The following is a 23,744-nucleotide window of genomic DNA, read 5'->3' as shown; positions in this document are numbered from 1 at the left end:
ACAGCAAGAGCCTGGCATACAGCTCAATACTTGTTAGCCGTCCTTATTACGTTTGAATGTGTGTTTTGTTTCTGCCTGTGCCTGGAATGTTCTTCCCAGGCCCTTCATAGTGGGCAACTTCTGATCCTGTAGGACTTGGTTTAAAGGACAGGTCCTCATGAAGGTCTACTAGACCACCCTATCAAATAGACACACCACCCCCACTCTCCAAACTGGTTATTAGTTTCTTGTTTTCATGCTTCTTTGTTGTGTTGTCTGCTCCTGTCCTAGGATGTGAGCTCCAGAGGGCAGCTCACCTGTCTGCTTTGTTCACTGCTGTGCCCTCTGTACCTTGCAAGGTGCCTGCCTGAACACAGTAAGTGCTCAATAAATGTTTGTGGAATGAATGGTCCTCACCGCAACTTTGCTTATATGCTTTGCTCATTCCACAAATATGCACAGAGAACACAGAGAGGTACTCAGTACAATGCTCGAAGCTCCTGCTCTGGAAAGTCTTGTATTTTAGTCAATTAAAAAAAATTCCCTAGGCAGGGCTGTCTGGTATCGTTGGGTGGTCCGTGCACTGCACAAAGATACCTAAAGAAGGGGGCAAATGGGGGCTCCAAATCAGTGTGGACTCTGCTTGCCAAGCTGGGAGTCCTGATGCCAAGCCATGTCATCCCAGTGGGGCACCTTTGTAATTATTAGCACAAAGTCATCTTATGAGAGTATGTCAATTACTGTTCCCATTTCACAGATGTGACTTGCCTAAGGCCACACCCCTGCAGAGGAGGCTCTGAGTGGAGATGCAAACTCGCCTTTTGGTTTCCGTAGAGGGGTGGGTCTGCACAGGCACAGGCACCGTGTCGCTGGGACAGCTCTCCCAGCGCCATTTTCCAGGTGGGAGGAGCGATCCCCAGAGGAATCAGGGCAACTGTCTGGAGTCACGCTGTATGTTGATGGCATGATTCCCATTTTAATACATTTTTTCAATAAATGCTCAGCTTTCCCCCCAGGCCTCTCCCCCATCGGAAACCTCTCCCTTTGCCCGCGCACCTCTCTTCCTGGGCCTCTCCGGTGTGTTCTATACACGGCCCTTGGCACCCTTTCTTAGCACAGGAAGACAAGGGGTGCTGGGGCTGTTTTTTCTCTGGAGTTCTGCGGGTGCACGACTCTCCCTCACCTGTGACCTCACTCACACAACGGAGCCAATCGTTGTGCCTTGTTAACCTCGGTGTGTATGTGGGGGTGCTCTGAGTATCACGGGGCACTGGCAGAATGGAGAACCACAGCTACTCTCTGATGAAATTGCAGGTTAACCCAAATTCACCTGTTCCTTCCCTTCCTCTCGGACTCTTCCGCCCTTTGTGGAATGAGAGGTCCTGCCTAACGGCTCCTTCACCAGATCTCAAAAAAAAAAGAAAAAAGGGGGGAAAAAAAAGAGGCAGGGCCCCCACAGTCTGGAGTTGCATACATGTTTTAATTGAAAGAAGTCAGCCTCCTAAGTATTGCTTTTACAGGTTTATCAACATCAGGTATGCATACCACTCACATTTTCAAAAAATATTTCCGGCCGGAGGGCCGACGCGGCATTCCCCCGGCGTGATGTCTCAGTTCGGGCAACTTGATGAAGAAGCAGCAACTTGAAATGAATAAGTCACACCCGGCCCTCGGCCTCTGTCACCGTCTGTGGCTTCTTTTCCTTCCGACTTACTCCCTGAACTAGTCATTGCGTCTAAGACCAGCCTGGGGCCCAAACCGGCTGGGTTGCGGGCTCCGCGGGCTTCAGAAGGAGCTGGGAGTGGCTTCCGTGTGTGTCCGCGCTTTGAAGTATTCTCTAGGAAGATGAAGTGGGAGAAGCAGGTGCAGTCGGGGGTGAGGAGCGGCGAGGCGGGCTCTGGCTGGGTTCTTGTAAACATCCATCGCGACTGCGAAAGGTCATAAGCCAAGGCAAGGCCGTGTGTGCGACGCTGGGGGCGGGGGAGGTCTTCGGACGCCCTTGACTTTCCCCTCGGGCAGGGGCAAAGGCCTTCTGGGCTTCCGCTCTCAGTTTCAATCTCTCCGCCCCACCCTCCTGGGTCTGGACGGAAACCTCTCTGTTGGCACGGAGCTTTTGGGGGAAGCAGGCCTAAGCGAGAAGGGAGAAGGGGTGTTACCAGCACAGAAGCACCATCCCACTGTCACCCTATAGGGTGGCCTCAGCCTTCCTCCTTCCCATCAGAAACCCCAGACAGACGCAGGCTGGGCGTGTTGTCCTACAACTTTTATTAACTCTTTATAATGAATTTGGTGGATTTCTAAGGACCCTGGACTGGACAGCCAGTGCAACTGCATTTGGGAGAGGAAGGAGGGTCCATTCCTTGGAGGGAGGAGACGCATCCTGGTACCGGAGGAGGGAGGGCTTGCTCAGGGGTCAGGCAGGGTCTGCTGGCTGACCTGAGCCCCAGGGCAGCTGAGCAAGCTCGGGGCAGTGGGCAGGGCTTGGCAACACCTCCCAGCTTGCCCGGAAACTGCTTCGCAGGCTGTGGCCTCAGCCAAGCCACTCAACAGCCCTGCTGCGCTGGTCCTTCCGGGACATGGCATCGTCCACACTGCCACGTTTCCCGGGCCCTTCACTTTCTGTGTCTAGCTGGGTGCCAGAGGCTCTGCAGTATCTTAAACTCCCAGGCCTAGCCACCTGCCCTAGCTCTCTGCCCCTCCATGGCCAACTCCGATTACACGTTCTGCAAACGTCATCGTGCACCAATTAAAACTTGTGTGTCAGATATGCAACATGCGCTATCATTCACGGGCCTTTGGGACAGAACAGTTCTCTGGGGCGGGAGGCCATTCTGGGCACTGCAAGACTGGGAGCAGCATCCCTGGTCCCCGACCACTAATGCCAGTGGCGTTCCGGGGCACGGTGACAATGAAAAATGTACCCTCGCCCCACTTCCAAGGGGCACATTGAGGGGGCAGAACAGCTTCTGTTGAGAACTGCTCATCTCCCCAAGGTTCAGAGAAGCCAAGTGACAGGCACAGCTGGTGCTGGAATGGTGACAATGGTAGAAACTGTCACTATCAGGTAGCCGCCACCCCCTGCCCCAGTCCTCACCCCCATGAGGGCACGCTGATCGGGCGGCTTCCACCTGTGGGGGACCTGCCTCCAAAGCCCACCTGACTCCCGGGCTGAAGTGCAGGCAGAGCCCATGTCTCCCCAGAGCTGACTTCCAGCCAATGACGACCAGGAAGGTCAGCACCCCATCAGCTGCACCCCACAGCTGACTCCCCACCTGTCCCGGCCCCTGGAGTTCCAGAGCAGGACTGAGCTCAGGGCTGCAGGGACCTACTGGATGACAGAACCCTTTCCTGTCTGTCTCACTGACCCACTCCCTCCTGGTAGTTCCTGGGATCACCTCCCCAATAAATGACTTGCATTTGAACCTGAGAGGCAGCGTTACACACACCACGTCATTCAGCCCTCCTAAAACTCCTGGAATGACATACTATTAGGATTTTCATCTTACAAAGACATGAAGGCTCAGACACGGTAAGACGGGGCGAGATTTTCAGCACTACCTAATTTCATCCCTCCTGCGTGCCAGGCCTAAGCTGGGTGCTGGGGACCCCACGATACATGCAGCCAAGCTTTTGAGACACAACCTGGTGGGCATTCGCAGCCCAAGGTAAGACACCCGACAGGGAGGAGCACAGGGGCGGAGGGAGCTCAGAGTGCGGGAAGACTGCATGAAGCTGGCAGGCTGGCAAAGAGGGCACAGCAGGCCCTAGTTTGGTACAGGGTGGGGGAAGGGAGCAAGACGGCAGGCCACGGTGGACACACAGCTGGAGAGAGGAGGAAGGACCAACTCAGCCAAGTGTCTTGTGCTACCTGCCGGATTCACCTGCTTGAGGCCAGCTGGGAACACCCCCTCCCACTGCGGAGACCTTCCCTCACTTCCACTGATGACACGGGCCAAGTCCTTGGGTCCTGGGCCAGAGCACTGGTGAGCTATGCCCTCTAGAAGGGCATCCATGGCTTCCCCTTGCATCTCACTAGGAATCCACCTTCTGCTAATCGTCCGCTCCAAAGAACCCCTGGGGATCCCTGTGGGGGTTAGTGCTGGTACCCCTGAAAGCAGGGCTCACTCCAGACATCTCCAAGGCAGCGGTTCATACTTAAGCCCATTTCAGACTTGTGCAGACTGGGCGGGTATCAGAGAGGACAGAATCACCCCCAGCAGGGGAACCCACTCCTTACCCAGTCTTGGTGTCTGCCACCAGTACAAGCCGTCAGTCTGGCTGGAACGCGTTTCCGACACGCGCCAATCCCCGTCTGGCCAGGCCCAGGGCCCCGCAGGCGCCGGCTCCAGCTGGCCCTGCTACCACTGTCTCTTCTATGCCATCCGCGGGGTCACCTATTTATGGTGAGGCCAGCCTTCCACTTCTGAGAGTAGCACCAAGCCCCTGTCCTTTCAGGGCGCTACTTTGCTTTAAAAAGCGCCAGTTGAGGGCGCCTGGGTGGCTCAGTGGGTTGGGCCGCTGCCTTCGGCTCAGGTCATGATCTCAGGGTCCTGGGATCAAGTCCCGCATCGGGCTCTCTGCTCAGCAGGGAGCCTGCTTCCTCCTCTCTCTCTCTGCCTGCCTCTCTGCCTGCTTGTGATCTCTGTGTGTCAAATAAATAAATGAAATCTTTAAAAAAAAAAAAAAAAGCGCCCGTTGAAAGAAAACAGTGACACAGATGGAAATTCAGACCACAGAGCCAAAATTGCTGGCAGTGTCACAGGGGCTTTGGGGAACCCTGATTAGGGTTCCGTCCCACTCCTTCCACAAAGCGCCCGGACAGGGTGGGGATCTGCCCTGAGTCATACAAGCAAGGGGAAGACAGCCCTGGTTTCTGCGTCTTTGGCTAGAGGATGTCCTGAGACCACTCACCTGTGCTGCCCACTCTGGCTGTTCATCACTCCCGTTGCTCCTTAACTTGCAAGTCTGGCCTCACAGCATCCCCTGCTCCCCACCCCACCAGGAGAATCCTGAGAATCTCAGAAACAGGTGGAATTTCCAAGCACTCTACGCTCGCCTTGTACTATCTGCTTTTACTCCTGTTCTAGCTCATGTATACCTCAGAACCCCGGGGGCGGGATGGGGGTGGGGTGGCAGACTCATCATTGGGAACTTCAGATGGGGCTCAGAGAGGCTTCAGTCATTGTTGAAGGCCACACAGCTTGCAAAGGGCAGAGGCGGGATTTGAACCTCTGTGGTCTGATCTTAGGTTCATCTCTTTCCGTGCAGGCATCAAAAGCCAAGGGCTGAAAGCTTGCAGAATCCAAGGTTGGGTTCTCCAACCTTCTAACACCTTTAGAGCATGACTTACAATTCATCAGCCATTGGCTTTATTTCCCCCCACCCCCTTCCTCTTTCTTTGGGAAACTGTAACCTTTCATTCCAGGCGATTCCTGAGAGCTGGACAGGGGGAGTGGCCGGCTGACTCATTTCTGTCATTAAGAATGACAGCTGGGGCCCTCGATCCATTTTAAGAAGCAAAGTCTCAGCTCACTGCCTCTGGGGAGAGGCTGCCTCGTTTGGGATTGGCCCTTGTGTCTTAGGGGTACTAGGGGCTGATGCTCTGGACAGGCGTCTTCCCACGGTCCTCCTCAGGGGCAGTCAGGGCAAGGCCTATCTGTGGGAATTCCGGTGCTGCCCCTTCTTAGCTGTGTGACCTCAGGCAAATGACCTCTCTGGGCCTACTTTCTTCATCCAAAAGAGGAGAACAGTGCCCACCTCATTAGGCTGTTGGGAGGACACGAAATCATGTCACGGGAGTGCCTACAATACACAAGGCATCAGTCCGCAGTGGCCCCTCGCCTCCTCCCAACCTGTTCCAGCCAGCGACCGTACCAGGCAGGGGGACTCCTTGGCGCTCAGGGCCTTCAGAAAACAGGAGCCCTGTTGCCCTCCAAAGACCTCGTGTGCTGAAAACCCATTGCTCGTTCCTCTTTCCCATCCACCAACCGGCCAATGCAAGTGGCTAAAGACAGATGTCACCCAGAGCCAAATGGCCCCATGTGCCCACTGTTGTCTCAGTGATGGGCCGTGTGGCAGAAGGACCTCTGCCTCGGCCAGTCTGAGAGGTCGCGGCCGGAGGGGGATGGGAAAGGAGCTGACGCCCGACTACCTGGGTCCCTGATAGAAGGCCGTGTTCTGGAGAAACGAGGATTGGTTTCTCCCACCAGGATTCTGCTTTACATGTCAGCTGCTGGCATGTACCAGCTACGGGTTTCAGTGAAGATTCTCGGTCCAGAACGTGTCTCCAGCTGGTCGGGGCCTCAGACTTAGTGAGGCCCTTCTTAAAGATTTTGTTTATTTATTTGACAGGCAGAGATCACAAGTAGGCAGAGAGGCAGGCAGAGAGAGAGAGAGAGAGGAGGAAGCAGACTCCCTGCTGAGCAGAGAGCCCGATGCGGGGCTCGATCCCAGGACCCTGAGATCATGACCTGAGCTGAAGGCAGAGGCTTAACCCGCTGAGCCACCCAGGCATCCTAGTGAGGCCCTTCTGAAGGGCAGGGATTGCCCATGAGTCCTGCCACGTCTAAGAAATACCCAGATGATGGTTTATTCATTATTTTAAATCAAGGCACCTTTTTTTTTTTTTAACTCCAAATTTTTAAAAGGGACCTTTATGTCACTATCATGCATAAAAAACAGAATCATCTGGGGTGTCTGGGTGGCTCCGTCGGTTAAGCGTCTGCCTTTGGCTCAGGTCATGATCTCAGGGTCCTGGGATCGAGCCCCGCATCGGGCTCCCTGCTTGCTTCTCCCTCTCCCTCTGCCCCTCCCCTGAGCTCATGATTGCTCTCTCTCAAATAAATAAAATCTTAAAAGACAACAGAATCATTGGTCATAAAGAGAAGGGAATGCTAAAAACAAGTATGATGAAAATGGAACCATTAGCTCTAGCCGGATACCCCTGGCCTGCAAAACTGAGCCTGGGCCTGGTTTCTCTGGTCAGAAGGGGAAGTAGCAGGTGCCCAGGAGCGACAGAGCATCAACAGTGTTTTAGCAGCCTCCCCTGTGGCAGAGGACCTCACTCCAGGAAGCCCTTGGAGCGGGGCTAGGAGGCCCAATGGGCCACGTCATAGCTGGGTATCTGGGGTGAGTCACTGAACGTCCCCAAGCCTCAGTTTCCCTCCCTGTGTAATGGAGCTAAGGAGCCCTGCCCCACCTGCCTCATGGATGGCGTGTAGGGGAAGCTAGGAGATGTGGGAGAGGCCCTTATTTTTAACCACCTAGCCAACCCCCCCACCCCAGGAAGGAATCCCAGGAATGAAACCTTCCCTTTCTGGGGGAGGGAGGGTGTGGAGCTAGAGCTCACTCCCCAGGCTGGGGGCAGGGGATGGCAACTGTGAGGGCCCCAGATCACCGGACTCACCGGGTACTAGTTATAGCCCTGGGCTGCTTCTAAAAGCAGAGCTGAGGGGCACCTGGGTGGCTCAGTGGGTTAAGCCACTGCCTTCGGCTCAGGTCATGATCTCAGGGTCTTGGGATCGAGTCCTGCATAGGGCTCTCTGCTCAGCAGGGAGCCTGCTTCCCTTCCTCTCTCTCTGCCTGCCTCTCCATCTACTTGTGATTTCTCTCTGTCAAATAAATAAATAAAATCTTAAAAAAAAAAAAAAAAAGCAGAGCTGAGGTCCGAGATCCCATCCAGATCCCCCTTTGTGTTAAAGGCAGAGAGAGACACATCCTCCTTGGAAATGGGTCCCCAAGAGGAGGAGACCAGCATGGGAGGAAAGGGGAGGCTTCTGGGGCTGAGTCCCCTCTGGGTCTGACACACCGTCAGACAGTGTCGTTTGTTAACGGCCACACGCCATTCTTTTTAAAAACAAATTCACATAAAAAAGTAGATTTTTGAAAAACAAAGTTCTAAAACTAATGGATTTAATCGTAACTCCAAGTTATAAAGGGAGAAATAGTCACCTTTATAGCGGAGAGACCTGGCAGACACCACCTTAGCCAAACCATCCAAGTTCACATCACCAGCAGTGGGACAGACAGACGTCATGCGTCTCCCAGACGCCCTGCACTCCCTTCTCTGCCCTGCACTCCCTTCTCCGTGGGGTTCCTGCCAACAGTGCATCATCTGAGCCTAATCTCCAGAGTAAACATCAGATAAACCCAAACAGAGAGATAGTCCACCAGATGCCAGATTTGAACTCCTCCAAAACTTCAAGGTCGTGAAAGATAACAATGAGATTGACGGCAGCTCAGGAGATAATTAAGGCAGAGGGTGATCTGGGTGGTGGGATCCGGGACCTCAACACTGCCCTTTTATTGTGAAAGGTGGCTTATTGGGACAACTGGTGAGATCTGCAGACGTCACAGATTAGGGTGGTTTGGGCTTGCATCAGTGTTAAAATTTGCTGATCTTGACCATTGTGCTACGATTATGGAAACGAATGTCCTCCATCTAAGAAGCTATGCAGGGAAATATCTGGGAGTAAAGGAATGCAATGTCTGCAATCATTTTCAAATGGTTCAGAAAAACAAGCTATACATCGGTGTGTACGTACACACGCACGTACACGGCACGAGCACACACTGCCTACGTGCGCAGATATGGAAAAATGTCAATCCGTACAACTGGGGACCCTGGGTGAAGGGTGGGGGGACTTCTTTGCACTCTTCTTGCAACGTTTGTATACTTGGGAAGTTATTTCAAAATAGTTTTATTTAAGAAACTCAGCAAAAAGGAGTGAGCTCTGTGCAGCAGGCCTAGAAGAGCCGTGAGCAGTATTCCGAGATGGGATTTGGGGCCCCTTCCCGGAGGCCCCCTGTGGCTGGGTAAGCCCGGCACTAGGTTGGGGAGGGGGTCTCTGCTATCTCAGTCAGCTTTGCTTCCCTGGCCCCTCACTTCTCCTTTCTGGGCCTCGGCTTCTTTATTTGTGCGATGCGGATAATGCTGCCTGTCCCTTTAACTGTGATCTTGATTTCCCACAAACAGGCTAAGCTTTCAGAAGTTCCGGGGGAAAGACAGCAGATAAATCAGGAATGCGAATGGCCAAGTCGAAAGGAGGACTTCATTTTTTTTTTTTTTTTGACACAAGGACTGTGAGGGTCCTTCTTGGATGAAACCTCCGGTTTGCATACCTCGGGGCCAAGGCAGCTGAACGGCTGGCATCCCTTGAGATCCCTAATGGGGCCTTCTCCTATCCACAGGGGCAGCCAGCACCCATGCGCCCTGTGCCCAGCAGGCTTCCAGGTGAGCCTTGCGTTAGGACAGAGCTAGAAAGTCAGCCAGGCCTGGGGTGCACCTGTCTCTCGTCTGGACCCCGGCTACGGGAGACCGCCTGACGTCCCCCAACTACCCTGACTGCTCTTCTTTCCCTCACTCCCCGCAGGAGCTCTACCAGCTGCCGGTGGGCTCTCCCAAGACTTCAATCCATGGCCCATGTCCCTGCAGAAGGTCTGGGTTTCTGAGTGGGGCAGTGACACACCAGCCAGGGTATTCTGCTGCTGGCACAGGCTGCATTCTGGTACGGAGGGACCAGGGCAGCTGGATCAGAAACAGCAGCTGTGGCTCTGAGTCAGGACCGGGAAGCTGAGAGACCCTATAGTAAGCAGACTGATGGGTCCGGTTACCCTAGCTCGGTATCTGAGCTACACCAGGCACCGCTGATGCAGGCGGCAACGTTCTGCAGGCTCTTGGTTTCCGGTGCACTCAGGCTCTCTCCCACAGCCCTCCCTCACTCTGTGCCAGGAGCAGGGACGGATCAATCCAGCTGCTCCGCCTCCGCATCGGAAGTGCTGGGATGTGAGGACGCTCCCTGGCTCCCAGGCCAGCCGCAGTGGCCCTCCTGGGAAGTGGCCTTCCCTCCTAGGAAGAGGGAGCTCCTGATTCCCCACTTCCTGCCCCTCAGGCAATGATTAAAACTCTAGGAGAACTGCAGGGCCGACAGGGCTCCAGAGCTGGTGGCCTTTGGAGACCACAGGCAGTGGGAAAGGTGCCCCGGGGGGTCCTGGGTCGAGAGGGCAGAGCGGTAGTCTTTCCCAGCCGTCCACACCTGAACCCGCCCAGCACTCAGGCAGACAGTCATCTTTGGCTCATCCGGGGATCTAAGTGTTCACTCGTGAGTGCACGTGCAGTTTTATATACTTGCAAGGGCCCGAGTGTACACACTTTCCATTGTATCTGACTGTTTATGCCAGCAGTGGTATATTACTATATCGCTTACTGTACATAGGAAGGTCTGCGAGCTTTATATGTATCTCACTCAATCTTCTCAATGAGGAACATGTCATTATCCCCATTTTGGGGAAGAGAACAGTGACACAGGGAGATATGGAACAGGCCCAAGGTCACAGCTGAGATTGGGATTTGAACCAGGTTCTTGCTTATGATCCCAACCCCAGTATCACCTCCTTTGGTAAGTGCTCAACAAACGTTGGGTGGACGGTACTGTGCGGGCACACACCAAGAGAAAAAAGAGAGAGAGGGGGAAGTGAGTACACCCTGAGATCCACCCCAGTCCCCACGACCACGCATGCCCCATACCCTCAGCCAGTGCCTCCATGACCTTCTGGTGTGTAACATGAGAATATGTCCACATGAGACCAAGCCAGAAATAATGAGATCTGACTACTGAGGTTCCTTCGCTTCCAGAAAGGGGCCCGGAGCTGAGGTACAGTCAGACCCTTTTTGGAGCTCTCCCAAAGGCTTTGCCTGCTGCTGGCCACCCTTCCCCTCCCCCAGCCTGGGCCTCCCTGGTTCTGGGACCACCCTGGCTTGGCTTTTGGATTGGGCGAGAAGGAATGCTGTGCGTGGCTTCCCCACTTCTTCAGGCTTGAGTACTGTCCCCAGCCCGTGGCCTCCCTACCTCCCAGCTCGGGACCAGGCCCTCTGACAGCTTTGCAAGGGTGTCCCAGCTTTGCAAGGAAGGGTGTCCCTGAGACATACTGCCTGGCGTTTCTGTGCAAACAGCCTCTGCTGCAAAGTTTGTCGGAGCATTTGGGCTTCAGTTTTTGGTTCAGAGTCTGCCAATGTTTTCATTTGGAAGGGGAAGTGTTTCTGTTGATGTGGTGAAGAGATAAAATAAGACACCGACATACACTGTCTGAAAGTCAAACGCTTGGCTTGGAGGCAGGGATTCATTTTGGGATCTGCAAGGCCTAGCACAGGGCCTGGTAGAACAGCACGCAGAAGCGAAGTTTGCTGAACAGCTGACTGAGTAATACGCAAAGGGCCTAGAACGGGGCATGGGCGATGATCAATACTCAGTCCAGGTTTTGAATGGATTCCTCAGGTTCTGCCTTCAAAAGGTCTTCTCAGTCTGTGTTTCTCCATCTTTAGCAACCTTGCCCTATCCAGGCCCCCGTTACCTCCAGCCTGAGCAACTGAATAGTTCCTAACTGGCTTCTCCGCTTCCATGCTTGTCCCAACAGCCGATTCTACCCACAATGGCCAAAGTCGGCTTTACAAATTGTGAATTGAAATTGTGTCACCTCCTGCTTCCCACTGCTCATGGCCATGGCCTCCTATGTCCTTTATGGTCTGCCCCACCCGCCCCACAGACCGCTTCCTGGGCTGCTCTTAGCCACACACTGGCCTCTTCTTGGTTGCTGCAAAAACCAACTCTCCCACCTCACAGCTTTGGCTCTAGATTCCCTCTGCCTTGATTGGTTTTCCCCAGATCTTAGATCTTCAGTCTGGCTCCTGCAACCAATTTAGGGCTCAGCGAACTGTGTCATCTCAAGGGACCTTCTCTGGCCCCCCTCCCCCTTTCTAAAGCAGCCCATCTCTATTCTTCTGCTTCGCTCATTCAACAGACATTTATTGAGTGTCTACTAGATGCCAGGCACTGCCCATGTCCTCGTGGCTCACAAAAGATCTCATCACCTTCTTTGGGAATCTGCTTGTCGTTTCTCACCAAGTACCAGGAGGTCACACCTAAGTCTCTCTTGTTCACTGTGTTTATCTACTGGGTACAATAGGTACTCCATAAATATTTGTTCAATCAAAGAATGGATTTATGGATGGATGGATGGAGGGCAGGCAGACAGACAGGCAGACAGGCAGGCAGACAGGCAGGCAGACAGGCAGACAAGGAGACTGGGTAGGTATGCAGGGCAGCTGACCCACTCTCCATCTGGCACTTGGTTCTGGCTAAGGTCTCAGTGAGCTCAAATGAAGCTTTTATCAAAGAAATCTCACTGTCCACCTCTCAGGGGGAGCCCCCAGCCCTCAGCCTACCTCTAGCAGGTCCTGCCCCACCCTGCATTCCCTCTGACTATGGTCATTTTGGAAAGGGAAGGCCACAGAGGAGGGGCGTTAACTCAGCTTGCTTGGGGGAAGTGGCTTTAGTGTCCGTCTTCTAGAAGGAGCCCTTGCCATCTCAATCCTCCCACTCAGGCCCTGTGCCTAGTGACACTGCACACTGTCCAGTGGAGGGGCTCAAAGAGTGCCTGCAAGTCCCATGAACCTCACCAGACCCAACAGCCTGCCTCTCTCTCTTTCTCTCATCTTGTTCAGCTGCCTCTCTTCCCAGCCCTGAGACTTCGGCCAAGTCCCTCTCCTTCCTGGACCTTCATTTCCCTCCCAGCAACACACAGGGTGGGGCAGAACACACAGCCGCCTGGTTGCAGCCTAGAACACCTCAGTGCAAAGATCCTGTGGTCCCTACTCCTGCTGGCCCAAGGGTTCCTTGAGGCCTCGCAAACACTGCAGGCAAAGCCAGCCCCCGCCTGCCTGGTTTGCGAAAGGAACCTGCAAAACTGGCAGTCCTTGCAGATGCAAGCTGCAGACCTGCCGAGCTGGGGCACTCTGAAACACGACTCCCAAGAAGCAGCAAACCCAAGGCCAAAAGGAACTGCAGACTTTGCAGAAGGAGGTTTCTCCTCTCGCAGCTTCAGCCGGGGCCCTTACTCTTGAGTCTCTACCCCGTCCCCTAGGGGCCACAGGACAAAGGTGGTCACTGCCTGGCTTGCTACCTCTTCTGACACTCCAAGTCTTTATCCTTCCAGGACTATGGGAATCCCCAGCAAGCCAAGGTCACCACCAAGCCAGACTGAGGCAGAAGGGAGAAGCTGAGAGCTCTGCCTCAAAGGGACCTGGGTGCAAAGGCTTTTCTACAAGCTGTGGCATAGGTACCGTACTATGGCTAACCCGAACACCCCTTGGGCTCTGCCTCTCTTCCCCTCTGCAACAACTGTCACCTTCATCAGGGGAAGCTTTCCAGCCCCAGCTAAGGGCCTGACAGGGGTCTGGCCATTCCTGGCATCGGAATGCACCTCCAGGAGCCTGGGGGAAGGGTGCGTGTCTGGTCTGCAGATGCCATCCTCTTCGCCAGCACCCCTAACCCACACTCATCTGGTGCAGAGAGGGCACTTACAGGTCTTGGAGGCCGGAGTCGGCCTCGTCCTGGGGATTCCATCCCTGGCCCGACGATGCCCCCAACCAGCAGCGGCGGCATGATTTGGGCGGCTGGTCCAGGCCGAGGGGTGCGGGTCGTTGGGGGGAGGGGAGGACGGTAGCCAAGCCTACTCCAAGTAACCATCGAAGACATCGAGCTCAGATTCGGCTTCGTAGAGGCCGGAGCCGGGATCGGAGAGCACGCCCAGGTCCACCAGCGCCTGGTCCATGTCCTCGGGCAGGAAAACGAGGCCCACGTTAAGGACAATGTACTCCATGAGGAAGGCGTAGTACAGGATCAGCACGTTGACGAAAAACAGGCCCACGTAGAACATAGAGGGCAGCAGCGACGGCGGCACGTAGGGGACCAGGGGGCCCAGCGCGTCCAGGTGGGCCGCGACCCGGGCGCCGGGCATGCAGGGGGCGGCGAGGGCGGCGGCCCGGCGATCCCAGCGATCTCAGCCGCTGCGGCGCCCGGGCGGCCGGCAAGGGGGCAGCTCAGCCATCCAGGGGCGCCCCGGGGGCTCGACCCAGGCGGCGCTGGGCCCCGGCGGTTGCCCCGCCGGTGTGCGGCGGCCTCTGAGGACGCGCCCCGGCCTCTGAAACGTACCCGGCGGGGTCCAGGCACTCCCAGATGTGCCCACAGGGTCCTCTCGATCCTCCCGGCGGCCAGGCAAGACCCCCCCACACTTGAGGTGGCCGGGGACTGTCCGGCTCCTCCGATGCGCCTCGCTCGAGCTCACAGGCCCTCGCAGCGCCGGCGGGGATCCCACCGCGGCTCAGCGTCGAGGGCCAGTCCCGGCGGCGGTCTCTCCAGCCCCGCCCGGCAGTTCCTCGAGCCCCCTCCGCGCCCCCGCAGGCCCAGCGCCCATGGCTGCGGCCGCCGCGTCGCCCTCCTGGTCGCGTTCCGAGCACCGCCTCCGGGGCCGCCCCGCGTTCATTGGCCCGCCGCCCCTTGCCCGCGCTCATTGGCCCACTCGACTCCCGCGCTCATTGGCCCGAGCCGTCCGGGGGCGGTACCGCTTCGCTCCGCCCCTCGGGGGCGCTGGCCTCTGAGCTGCTTCCCCGGTTCCGGGCTCCGCCCAGGTCTCAAATCCAATTGGCTCTGGGCATCCCCCATGGAGTAGCGGGAGGGGAACGACACAGAACACAGTTCAAAACTAGACAGATGCTGAAGGTTAAGGTAGCAGAAGGGAACCCCCCCGCACCCCGCTCCAAGCCTCTTCAGCAGCCTTCTCTGAACTTGGACATGCGTCACGCCTCTTTGGAACTCAGTTTACCTGTCAAAAGGAGGCGGGGTAGGGGAGCGGTGAATTTACCGGTGAAAACCTAGGACTTTCCAAAGTGGCAATTTTCCTTGGTGGGAAAGATTAATCAGGGCCTCCTTCGGCTCTCCAAATTCTGGGTGCCAGAAGGTCCTTAACAGGTGCATCGCGAGGAGGTGCATAACAGGGTTCAGGGACCCCCGAATAAAGAGATTCCCAGGCAAGTCAGACCTGTGGCAGTGGGGTTGCTTCCTGTTTTGCTTTGTAAACCATGTTTGAAAGAGGACGTGGTTAAACATTGAAACAGCCAAGAATTACATAGAAAAGTGAGTCTCGCACTCGCTGATTCCCCTTTTCATGAGCAACTCTTGTATATCCTTCAGGAGACTGATCTTGCCCAAAGGGCCTTCCAGAACAGTTCCACAGATCGTCCTTATTTTTCAAGGATTTGATTTTTCGAGTAATCTCTGCACCCAAAGTGGGGCTTAAACTCACAACTCCAACATCAAGTGTTGTATGCTCTGCTGACTGAGCCGGCCAGGAAAGACCTTTACATCTCGGGTCACACTGAGCTGGGTGTTTTACACACATCGCTTAATTGCAGCTAGACGTGGCTGTGTAGTGTGCTAGGCCTTTTTACAGATGAGGAGATCTGGGCCCAGAGAAAAGGGAAGGCCCCGGAAGGCAGAGGCTAAGTCTGTGTGTGTTTGGAGATCAGACCTGCCCTTTTTCCTCCATTACTGTCTCCTTGTCCATTTATTTTTTTTATTTTTTATTATTTTTTAAAGATTTTATTTATTTATTTGACAGACAGAGATCACAAGAAGGCAGAGAGGCAGACTGAGATAGAGGAGGAAGCAGGCTCCCTGCGGAGCAGAGAGCCCGACGTGGGGCTCAATCCCAGGACTCTGGGATCATGACCTGAGCCGAAGGCAGAGGCTTTAACCCACTGAGCCACCCAGGCGCCCCTCCTTGCCCATTTAGATCAATTACAGCAAACCATTAATTCTCCAACTGCCTAAGGTGAAACAAACCTCCATTCTGTCAGTCATTCACATATGATGTGCCAAACTTTGTGCTAGGCAGTGGGGGAAAACATGGGTCCTTAGCCCAACTCTGAGCACAGCTAATGAGACACAGTAGTCCTTAGATAACTCCGCGGTGCAGAAAGGAAGGAATGAATGGTGAACAGGGCAGCCTTGCCTCCAGGGAGCTTCTCACTCCTCCTGCAGGACAGACATTTAGATACATCTTCCTGACTCATATGGGGAGTTGGGTGTTTCTTTTCTTCTAATTCTAATTCTTCTCCTCAATGTGGTAGTTTTGGGAATTGCTTGGATTTGGGGTGAAGACTAGAGAAATCCTCTGAAAGCACAGGATGTTCAGTTTCGGTACACTGTTGCCCGAAGACCTTCCAAAATCTATTTTTTTAAGTTGAAGTGGAAAAAGAAGAGCTGTAAAGACCGTCAAGACCATTACCGATTTGGTACAGATTAGTTTAGGGGGGCATAAAATGTAGGTGCCAGGGTCTGAACCATGCACTTACTAGCTGCATGACCTTCGGAAAGTCAGCTCCTCTGTGATTCAGTTTCCCCGTGGGTAGCGTGAGGATGATAGTACCCACCTCATAGGCTGGTTGTTAGCCTTAAATATCAGTCTATGTAAAGCGCTCAGGACGGTGGCACATAGTAAAAGCCATGCAATAGCTATTCCGATTCTTGTCATACAACCTAAAGATCGTGAACACTGCGGTTACTTTTTTTTTTTTTTTTTAAATTTTATTTATTTATTTGAAAGACAGAGATCACAAGTAGGCAGAGAGGCAGGCAGAGAGAGAGAGAGAGGGAAGCAGGCTTCCTGCGGAGCAGGGAGCCCGATGCGGGGCTCGATCCCAGGACCCTGACATCATGACCCGAGCCAAAGGCAGCAGCCCAAACCACTGAGCCACCCAGGCGCCCCCACTGCGGTTACTTTTAAGCACCCAGCCTCACCGATTCCCTTCCCAGGGGTGCACGCATAGGTTTCCCATTCCCGCCCACCGTCCGGGATACTGCGGGCTCTCCTCCTCCTCTCGCTCCGCCTCTTCTCCGAGGCCGCAGGCCCGCAGTTGCGCAATGCACCTCGGGCCTTGTAGTTCGTTTGCCGAGTCCCGTCGGCAGGGGCCTCGCGGGCGAACTGCACTTCCCAGCGTTCCTCGTGGCGGCGGCCGTAAAGCGCGGCGGTCGAACGGCCGGTTCCGGCTGAATGTCAGTGCGGAGCTGTGGGCCGGGGAGGAAGGTGGTTGGCGGTCCCTCTACCACCTCCGCCGCTGCCTCCTCCGCTTGTGCTGCCACTGCGGGCGCCCGGCCGCTCGGCCGCTCGGGCATGAGACCGTGAGGCGGGCAACGGGTCGGGGCCGCCGACATGTTTGGCCGCTCGCGGAGCTGGGTGGGCGGGGGCCATGGCAAGTCTTCCCGCAACATCCACTCCTTGGACCACCTCAAGTGAGTGTGCTGGGGGCTGAGGGGGGCAGGCCGCGGGGCTGGACTTGGGGATGGGGGCGAATAGCTCCGGGCCGGGGGCTCTGCGAGGTGTCAGAGCGAGGTGGAGGAAGGAGAGAGACGTCCGGGAGAGGCTGTACGATGGTTAAGAGCGAGGGCTCTGGAGTCAGGGTGCCTGGGTTCGAACCCTGACACCATCGCTCCTCGCTGTGTGACCTTGGGCAAGTGGCTTAGCTTCTCAGAGTCTCAGTATCCCGTTTGTAAAGTAAGGGGATAGATTTCAGCTTACGGATGCACCCTTCGTTGTTGCCGGGGCAGCGGTGGGCACCAAGCTTCCGGGGGTGGTACTTCTTCGGCTGGGCAGTTTAGGGGTCAGAGGTCAGGTCGGGGTTCGAATCTAGGTGTGTGAATTTAGACCTCAGTTTCCTCAGTTGTAAAGTGGATATAGTGACAGCATCTACTCCCCATGATTGTTTGGAGGGTTGGTGAAGGGAATGCACATAATAAAACTGGAAGCTTGTGCTAGTGCTCAATAAAGGGCAGCCGTTTAAAAAAATTTTTTTTTTCCCCTGGGAGAGTTTAAGGAGGGGACTATCAGAAATAGAGTTCTGGGGGAGGGCAGGTGGCTAACGTGGTCCTGGGAAGCGGGAGTGCACAGAAAGGCCTTGCAGTCAGACCTGCATTCAGATCCTTGTTCTACCGCTTCATGGCTGTGTGACCTTGGATAAATGACTCCTTGAGCCTCTGTTTCCTCATCTGCAAATGGGGTTGATGTACACTGTGCGAGAACTCAATAATGTCATGCATGGAAAGAGATAGATCCAGTGTCTCTTACACAGTAGGTGGCTAATGGTGGAAGCAGTGTTTATCAGCTAGGTAAGGCCTTTCCAGACCACCTTACCTAAAGTGCTTCCCCACTTCAATTCCTTTCTACCTGATCTTTTTCTGGATTTCATTCAATGCATATCTCCACTATCTGCATTTAGCCTGTTTGTTTTCACTCCTTTTCTATCTGCTCCTAAACTGGTACTTCCAGGAGAGCAGAAACTGCTTTTTGCACTCACAGCTGCATTTCCAGCATCTAGCGCTGGGCCTGCACACAGTAGGAGTTCAGTGGGTACCAAAAGAGTAGGGGAAAAAAGTGAGTGAATTGGGAACAGATGCAGAGCGTGCTGACAAACCTAGGATTTTTGGGTGGGGGGTGATGGAAAAGACACTTTTGTGGAGGAACAGACTGAAGGGAGGAAAATCTAGTGTGTGTGTGTGTGTGTGTGTGTGTGTGTGAGTGTGTGGCAGTTGGATGGGGAGTAGGCATTCCTTTGGTGGTAAGAAATAGGCTGGTTTCCAAAGGGAGCTCCCAAGATTACTAATGGGAAGGAAAAAGGATGGGGGTGGGGCAGGAGCAGTAGAAGGAAGACTGGGGCCCAGGGAAAGGATTGGTGGGAGGGAAATTAGATAGGGTTTCTCATTTGGCAAGGGGTCATGGTGTTGTGCCTCTCAGCTATGTCTTTTCTAGCACAGAGCAGGTGCTTCATAAATGTTGGTGGGTCTCAAAGAGCTGGAGGGGTAGGAGGGATCAGTATGTAGTGAGGAATGGTATTGGGGGGGTGATGAGAGAGGACACAGGGAGGAGGAGGCAGAGGACAGGATGGGGGTGTTTCAGGAGGTCAGGAATCTTAAATGGGAGGGCAGCCAGACTGGAAAGGGAGAGGCAGAAGGATTTCAGGAATTTAGAGAGTGGGTGGTTGTGGCTGAGAAGGGGAGGATGGTTGTTTAAAGGAGGCTGGGCCTCCTGCTAACGTCCAGGCACCTGCAGGCTTTCACCTATCTCTGCCTGCCTCCAGCCCTTGTAAAGTACTTTAATCATTATTGAATGCATTTTTTGGTGCCAGGTACTTACTGAGGACTTCCTGTGTGTTATTTCCTTTAGTCCTCACAAGTCTGTGAGTTATGGGAACTGTTATTGTTTTCCATTTTATAGGGGTGGAAACTAAGGTCCATAGAGGTTAAGTCACTTGCCACAAGGTGACAACAACTGAAGCGGTCAAAGCCAGGGTCTGACTTAAGTGCTCGTACCCACTGCACTGTCTTTCTGAATGAAACTGCCTCCTAAGTCAGTTTGGGAAGACTTTCAACTTGGTTGAGTCTCTCTGGCTGATGGGACATCTTTACCCACCAGCCAGCCAGGGAATGGTAAAGGTCCTCAGATTTCTTTGAAGTATCTGGGAACTGCCCTGGCTCATTGTTTAGGTTAAAAGGCCATTGGGTGCTTTTGGAAACCTGAGCTGCCTGTGTTGGAGCTGCCTGTCCTGGATCAGGCAGATCAGCTTTAATCCATATTACAGTCTAAGGAACCTAGCAATTTGCAGATGGCTGTGGGGCTTAGAAGATCCCAAAATGACTTGAAAAAGATGCCATAAACACCTAGTGCTCACCCCAGCGCTTGTGATGTTCTTCATTTGGCTCTGATGGTTAGCATCTTGGGTCTTGGGTACAGAACAGCTCATTCCCTGAGGGAGTTCACAGGCTGGTGCAGGAGACAGCCATAAAGCCAGTGACTGTACAGCGTGACAAGTGCTGGGATCGGTGTAGGTTCAGGATTCTGTAGGAACCCTTGGAAGCCTTCTGGGGGAGGCAACGCCAGAGCAGAGGCTTTGAGCGCAGAGCTATCATGTGGGTCTGCAGGAAGTGGGAGGGGCCCCTGGGGTTTGTGGAGTATTGAGATGGGGCTGGTGGTTGTGGGAAGTTAAGGCTGGAGGTAGAATGTAGCTTGGGCTTCATCTGACATGAAGGGTGACCAACCATCCCGGCGTGCCTGGGACAGAGAGATTTCCCAGGACGTGGGACTTTCAGTGCTAAAACTGGGAAAGTCCTGGTCACCCTAATAGATTCTTGGCTTGACCTAGGGCACTGTGGGTGGAGAGGAAAGAATAAATAAAAGAATTTAGAGTTGAAAAAAAAAAGGTGTTTTTTTTTTTTTTTGACATGCAAAGCATCTAAGAACCCTCCCCATTTTAAAAATAGACCTTATTTTTAAGAACAGTTTGAGATTTAAAGAAAAATGGAGAAGATAGTACAGAGAGCGGGAATTGCTTTCGAACCACATTATTCTTCCTAACATTCTCAGCTTTCAAACTGGAAAGGAAAGGAACCTTTGTGTTAGACAGGGTTGTACTTTTGCTAAATAACGGGAAACTACGTGCCTGTGGTCCTTGTGTGCTGAATCGAGTCAGGGATTCAGTGGAGACAGACTGAGATGGTGAGAGGTTATTGGCTACATGTCAGCGGTGGTTTATTGCCCAGACTAGTGGCAAGGCCGTGACATTGACTAACCAACGCCCACCAGCAAGCAGAACCTTTACTGATGGAGTTGTGTGATTGCTTCTGAAAGATCACCTTTAGCAGGAACTGCTAGTCTACAGACCAGTAGAATCACCTTTGTGTGTGGGTCAAGATTCTTGGTTGCAAGTGACTGAAACCTGGCTGGAATTGCTTTCTGCCCCAAATGGAATGATTGGCTCCTGTCCCTAAGCAGTCTGTCCTAGCTAAGCCATGGCCAAGTCCAGGTGTTCAGACAGAGGGGTCAGCACCTGTCTCTTTGCAGTCCTTGTCTCCGCTTTCTTTCTGTGTTGGTGTCATTCTCAGCAGACTCCAGGCTTCTATCGAATCAGTCTAGCAATCCGTGGGGGAAAAGGTAGCTTCCTTTCTAAATATTGTCCAGGAGTGAGTACAGTTGGACCAACCTGGGATCTCTTGCCCGACCCTGAGCTAGTCACCGTGGCCAGGGGCATGGCGGGCTCTCATTGACCCTTGCCTGGAACCAGGGTGGCATCAGTTCCTCCCAAGCTAGTGAACAGGGAATGAAATAAAGAGGTGGTTTCCCCTGGGAAAATCCGGGTTTCTTACCCAAAGAGAAGGGGGATGTGTATCTCGCAGGCAGATGCTCTCCTGTTTCCACTTTAATCAACTTTGGCCCAAGATAACCCTGATTATTATTTTTTAAAAATATTTTATTTATTTATTAATAAATAACACAGAGAGATAGATCACAAGTAGGCAGAGAGGCAGGCAGAGATGGGGGAAGCAGGCTCCCCGCTGAGCAGAGAGCCCAATGTGGGGCTCGATCCAGGACCCCAAGATCATGACCTGAGCCAAAGGCAGAGCCTTAACCCACTGAGCCACCTAGGTGTCCCAACACTGATTATTATTATTTTTTTATTTTTTTAGATTTTATTTATTAATTTGATAGAGAGAAATCACAAGTAGACGGAGAGGCAGCCAGAGAGAGAGAGAGAGGGAAGCAGGCTCCCTGCTGTTCAGAGAGCCCAATGCAGGACTCGATCCCAGGACCCTGAGATCATTACCTGAGCCGAAGGCAGCGGCTTAGCCCACTGAGCCACCCAGGCGCCCCAACACTGATTATTTTTAAGGGTATAGTATTGCCAAATAGATTTTTGGGGGGATATCATATTCACCATATCACTTATAATGAGTCTGAGGCACCCATTATGTCAAGTCCAAGTTCTTTCAGGCCTTCTGAGTACTCTAGACTCTGTTGTCATCCACCTAGTTTTAGAGCACAGGTCAGGACCCTCTAATGCAGGCTAGGGAGTCAGGAGCATCCTTGTCAGGCAGACACCCATTTAAAGGGAGGTCTAAACGATGAGAGGTGTGCCAGACTGTAGGGGGGTGGTTGAAAGGGAGGATCCTGTAGGCAGAGGAAGCTGTGATTGAGAGGCCTGAAGGAGAGAGAGGCTCAAGTCGTTCAGTGAGGGGGTGCATGTTGGGGGAAGGGAAAGTGTAGACCCCAGAGCAGATTGGTGAGGCAGGAGACGTCACAGACACCTCTCCTTAAACACATTAAGGAATTTGGACATCAGGCTGGAAATAGTGGGCAGCCATTGAAGGTGTTTTCTTGTTTTTTTTTTTAACCGGAGTGCTGTGGTCCAGCTGAAGTTTGGAGGGTGGGTTGGGGGAGGGCCCGGCAGGAGGTGGACATCCAGTTGGACTGCTGCCACCTTCTGGGAAGTGAAGGTGGCCGCCCTCCCTAATCCAGGGGTTCACCAAGATGGGTCTCCTGTCTCCCTCTCCGTGACACATACCTTATACGCCCATCTCCCTGCATCATTTCTCTCTCCACGTGAGCTGCCCTCCTCTTGCTGCCCATCCAAATGCCCACTGTATCATGGAAGTACCAGTTCTTCCATAAAAATTGCCCTGGTCACTTCAGCCAGCAGGAAGCTCTGCTGTTGTCTCTCATGTCGCTTCTTGTTCCCACTCAGTTAACCCATTGTCATGTACAGTCTTCCTGTCACCAGAGATAGACCAGCTGTTAGATGCTCTGGGCTTTTCTAGCTTTATCTCATCTGTGAGTTAGAGCCCCAGGAAGCCGCCCAGGGTTCCTCAGGCTTGTCCTGTTGCTATCAGAAGTGGTCTTACTTGAGCATATGTTGTCTCTGCCAATTTGAGCACAAGCTTCCTAAGGACAGAGAGCTGGGTGGCTTGTTCACCTGGGAATTGTCAGATGCTGGCACAGGGCCTGGCACACCATATGTGTGTTTCAGTAACTATTTGTCACAGGATGAACGAAAGGGGCAAGTTTTGGCCAGCCTTTTTTAAAGATTTTATTTATTTATTTGACAGACAGAGATCACAAGCAGGCAGAGAGGCAGGCAGAGAGAGAGGAGGAAGCAGGCTCCCCTTGAGCAGAGAGCCTGATGCGGGACTCGATCCCAGGACCCTGGGATCATGACCTGATCCGAAGGCAGAGGCTTAACCCACTGAGCCACCCAGGCGCCCCTGGCCAGGCTTTTCTTAACAACAACCTGCTCTGGCCAGTTTGGTCCCAGCATCCACACTGGAGCTGTGACTTTGTGTAGAGTGCCTACACCCCTGTGTGGTTGTCAGCATCCCAAATCACAGACCCGGTCTCACTGGCTGGCCCAGTTTGACATCTTTCTGGGCTGATTCATCAGAAGCACTGCCTGTCACACCTGTCCCCAATCCTCTGGTCTCCTTGTGCCCCATGGGGAGCTTCTCTTTGTCCTGCTGACCAGAGGGCCAGGTACTGACCACGTATGGTTCCCAAGGCGTGGAGTGGATGCTCAGACCAAATACACAAAGGCTCCTTGTCCCTCTGTCCCCCCGACATTGTTAATTTGGGATGTGTGCTTTTGCAGGGAGTGGACTTCTAGTCTCCTTAAGCCTCTGCCACTCCACTTACCCTTCTGCACACTTTAGCTTATGGCTAAGTTTCAGGATCTTCTGGTAGGAGCACCCTAAGAGGCATATTATGATGCAGGGTCATGAAACTTGTATGAACTTCGTGTGTCTATCTCAGAAGTGGACATAGTGATTATTGACTGTAATGGTTTAACCTGTGAAATAAGGGACTCTTGAGAGAGCAGGGTCTGTGGGGGCAGAATTTATTTACAGTCCATCGTCCTTGGCGAGAAGCCGCTGTTGTCCACAGGCAACAGGCTATGGTTTTCTCTCCAAGCATTTCAGACTCTTTGGCTTATCGCTCAAGGAAGAGTTGGCGCGTGTGCTGGGGTCTGATACTGAAACCCTATGTTCTTCAGAGCTTGTACTGGAGATAAGATGATGTTGCCTGTTTTCTGAAGAAATAGAGTAAGGGTCAGT

The 23,744-nt window shown here is 53.5% G+C and overlaps 2 protein-coding genes across 15 annotated transcripts in view; one reads left to right on the top strand and one right to left on the bottom strand.

Annotated features, from left to right (window-relative positions):
• Positions 1 to 1,440: 1,440 nt before the first annotated feature.
• DEXI (Dexi homolog) lies at positions 1,441 to 14,294 on the bottom strand. The gene is made up of 2 exons (XM_082714147.1): positions 13,338 to 14,294; positions 1,441 to 2,107 (listed from the first exon to the last, which is right to left on the bottom strand). Exon 1 carries the CDS (start codon positions 13,771 to 13,773, stop codon positions 13,486 to 13,488), a length of 288 nt encoding a protein of 95 aa, XP_082570273.1. The 5' UTR covers positions 13,774 to 14,294; the 3' UTR covers positions 1,441 to 2,107; positions 13,338 to 13,485.
• Positions 14,295 to 16,811: 2,517 nt separating this feature from the next.
• The window catches only part of CLEC16A (C-type lectin domain containing 16A), a 206,455-nt gene continuing 199,522 nt past the window's right edge, over positions 16,812 to 23,744 (top strand). For all 14 annotated transcript variants that reach the window (XR_014306364.1, XR_014306365.1, XR_014306366.1 and 11 more), the window contains exon 1: positions 16,812 to 17,105. Coding sequence is in view for 11 of the 14 variants with exons in the window: in XM_082714132.1 (XP_082570258.1) it covers positions 17,026 to 17,105 (80 nt within the window). In the remaining 3 variants the exon portion in view is untranslated. The remainder of the gene's footprint in view (positions 17,106 to 23,744) is intronic.

This window comes from Mustela nivalis (assembly GCF_964662115.1).
Source record: "Mustela nivalis genome assembly, chromosome: 19".
Classification (NCBI taxonomy): domain Eukaryota; kingdom Metazoa; phylum Chordata; class Mammalia; order Carnivora; family Mustelidae; genus Mustela; species Mustela nivalis.
The sequence above is the reverse complement of the archived record's forward strand: the minus strand, read 5'-3'. Positions and strand labels throughout refer to the sequence as shown.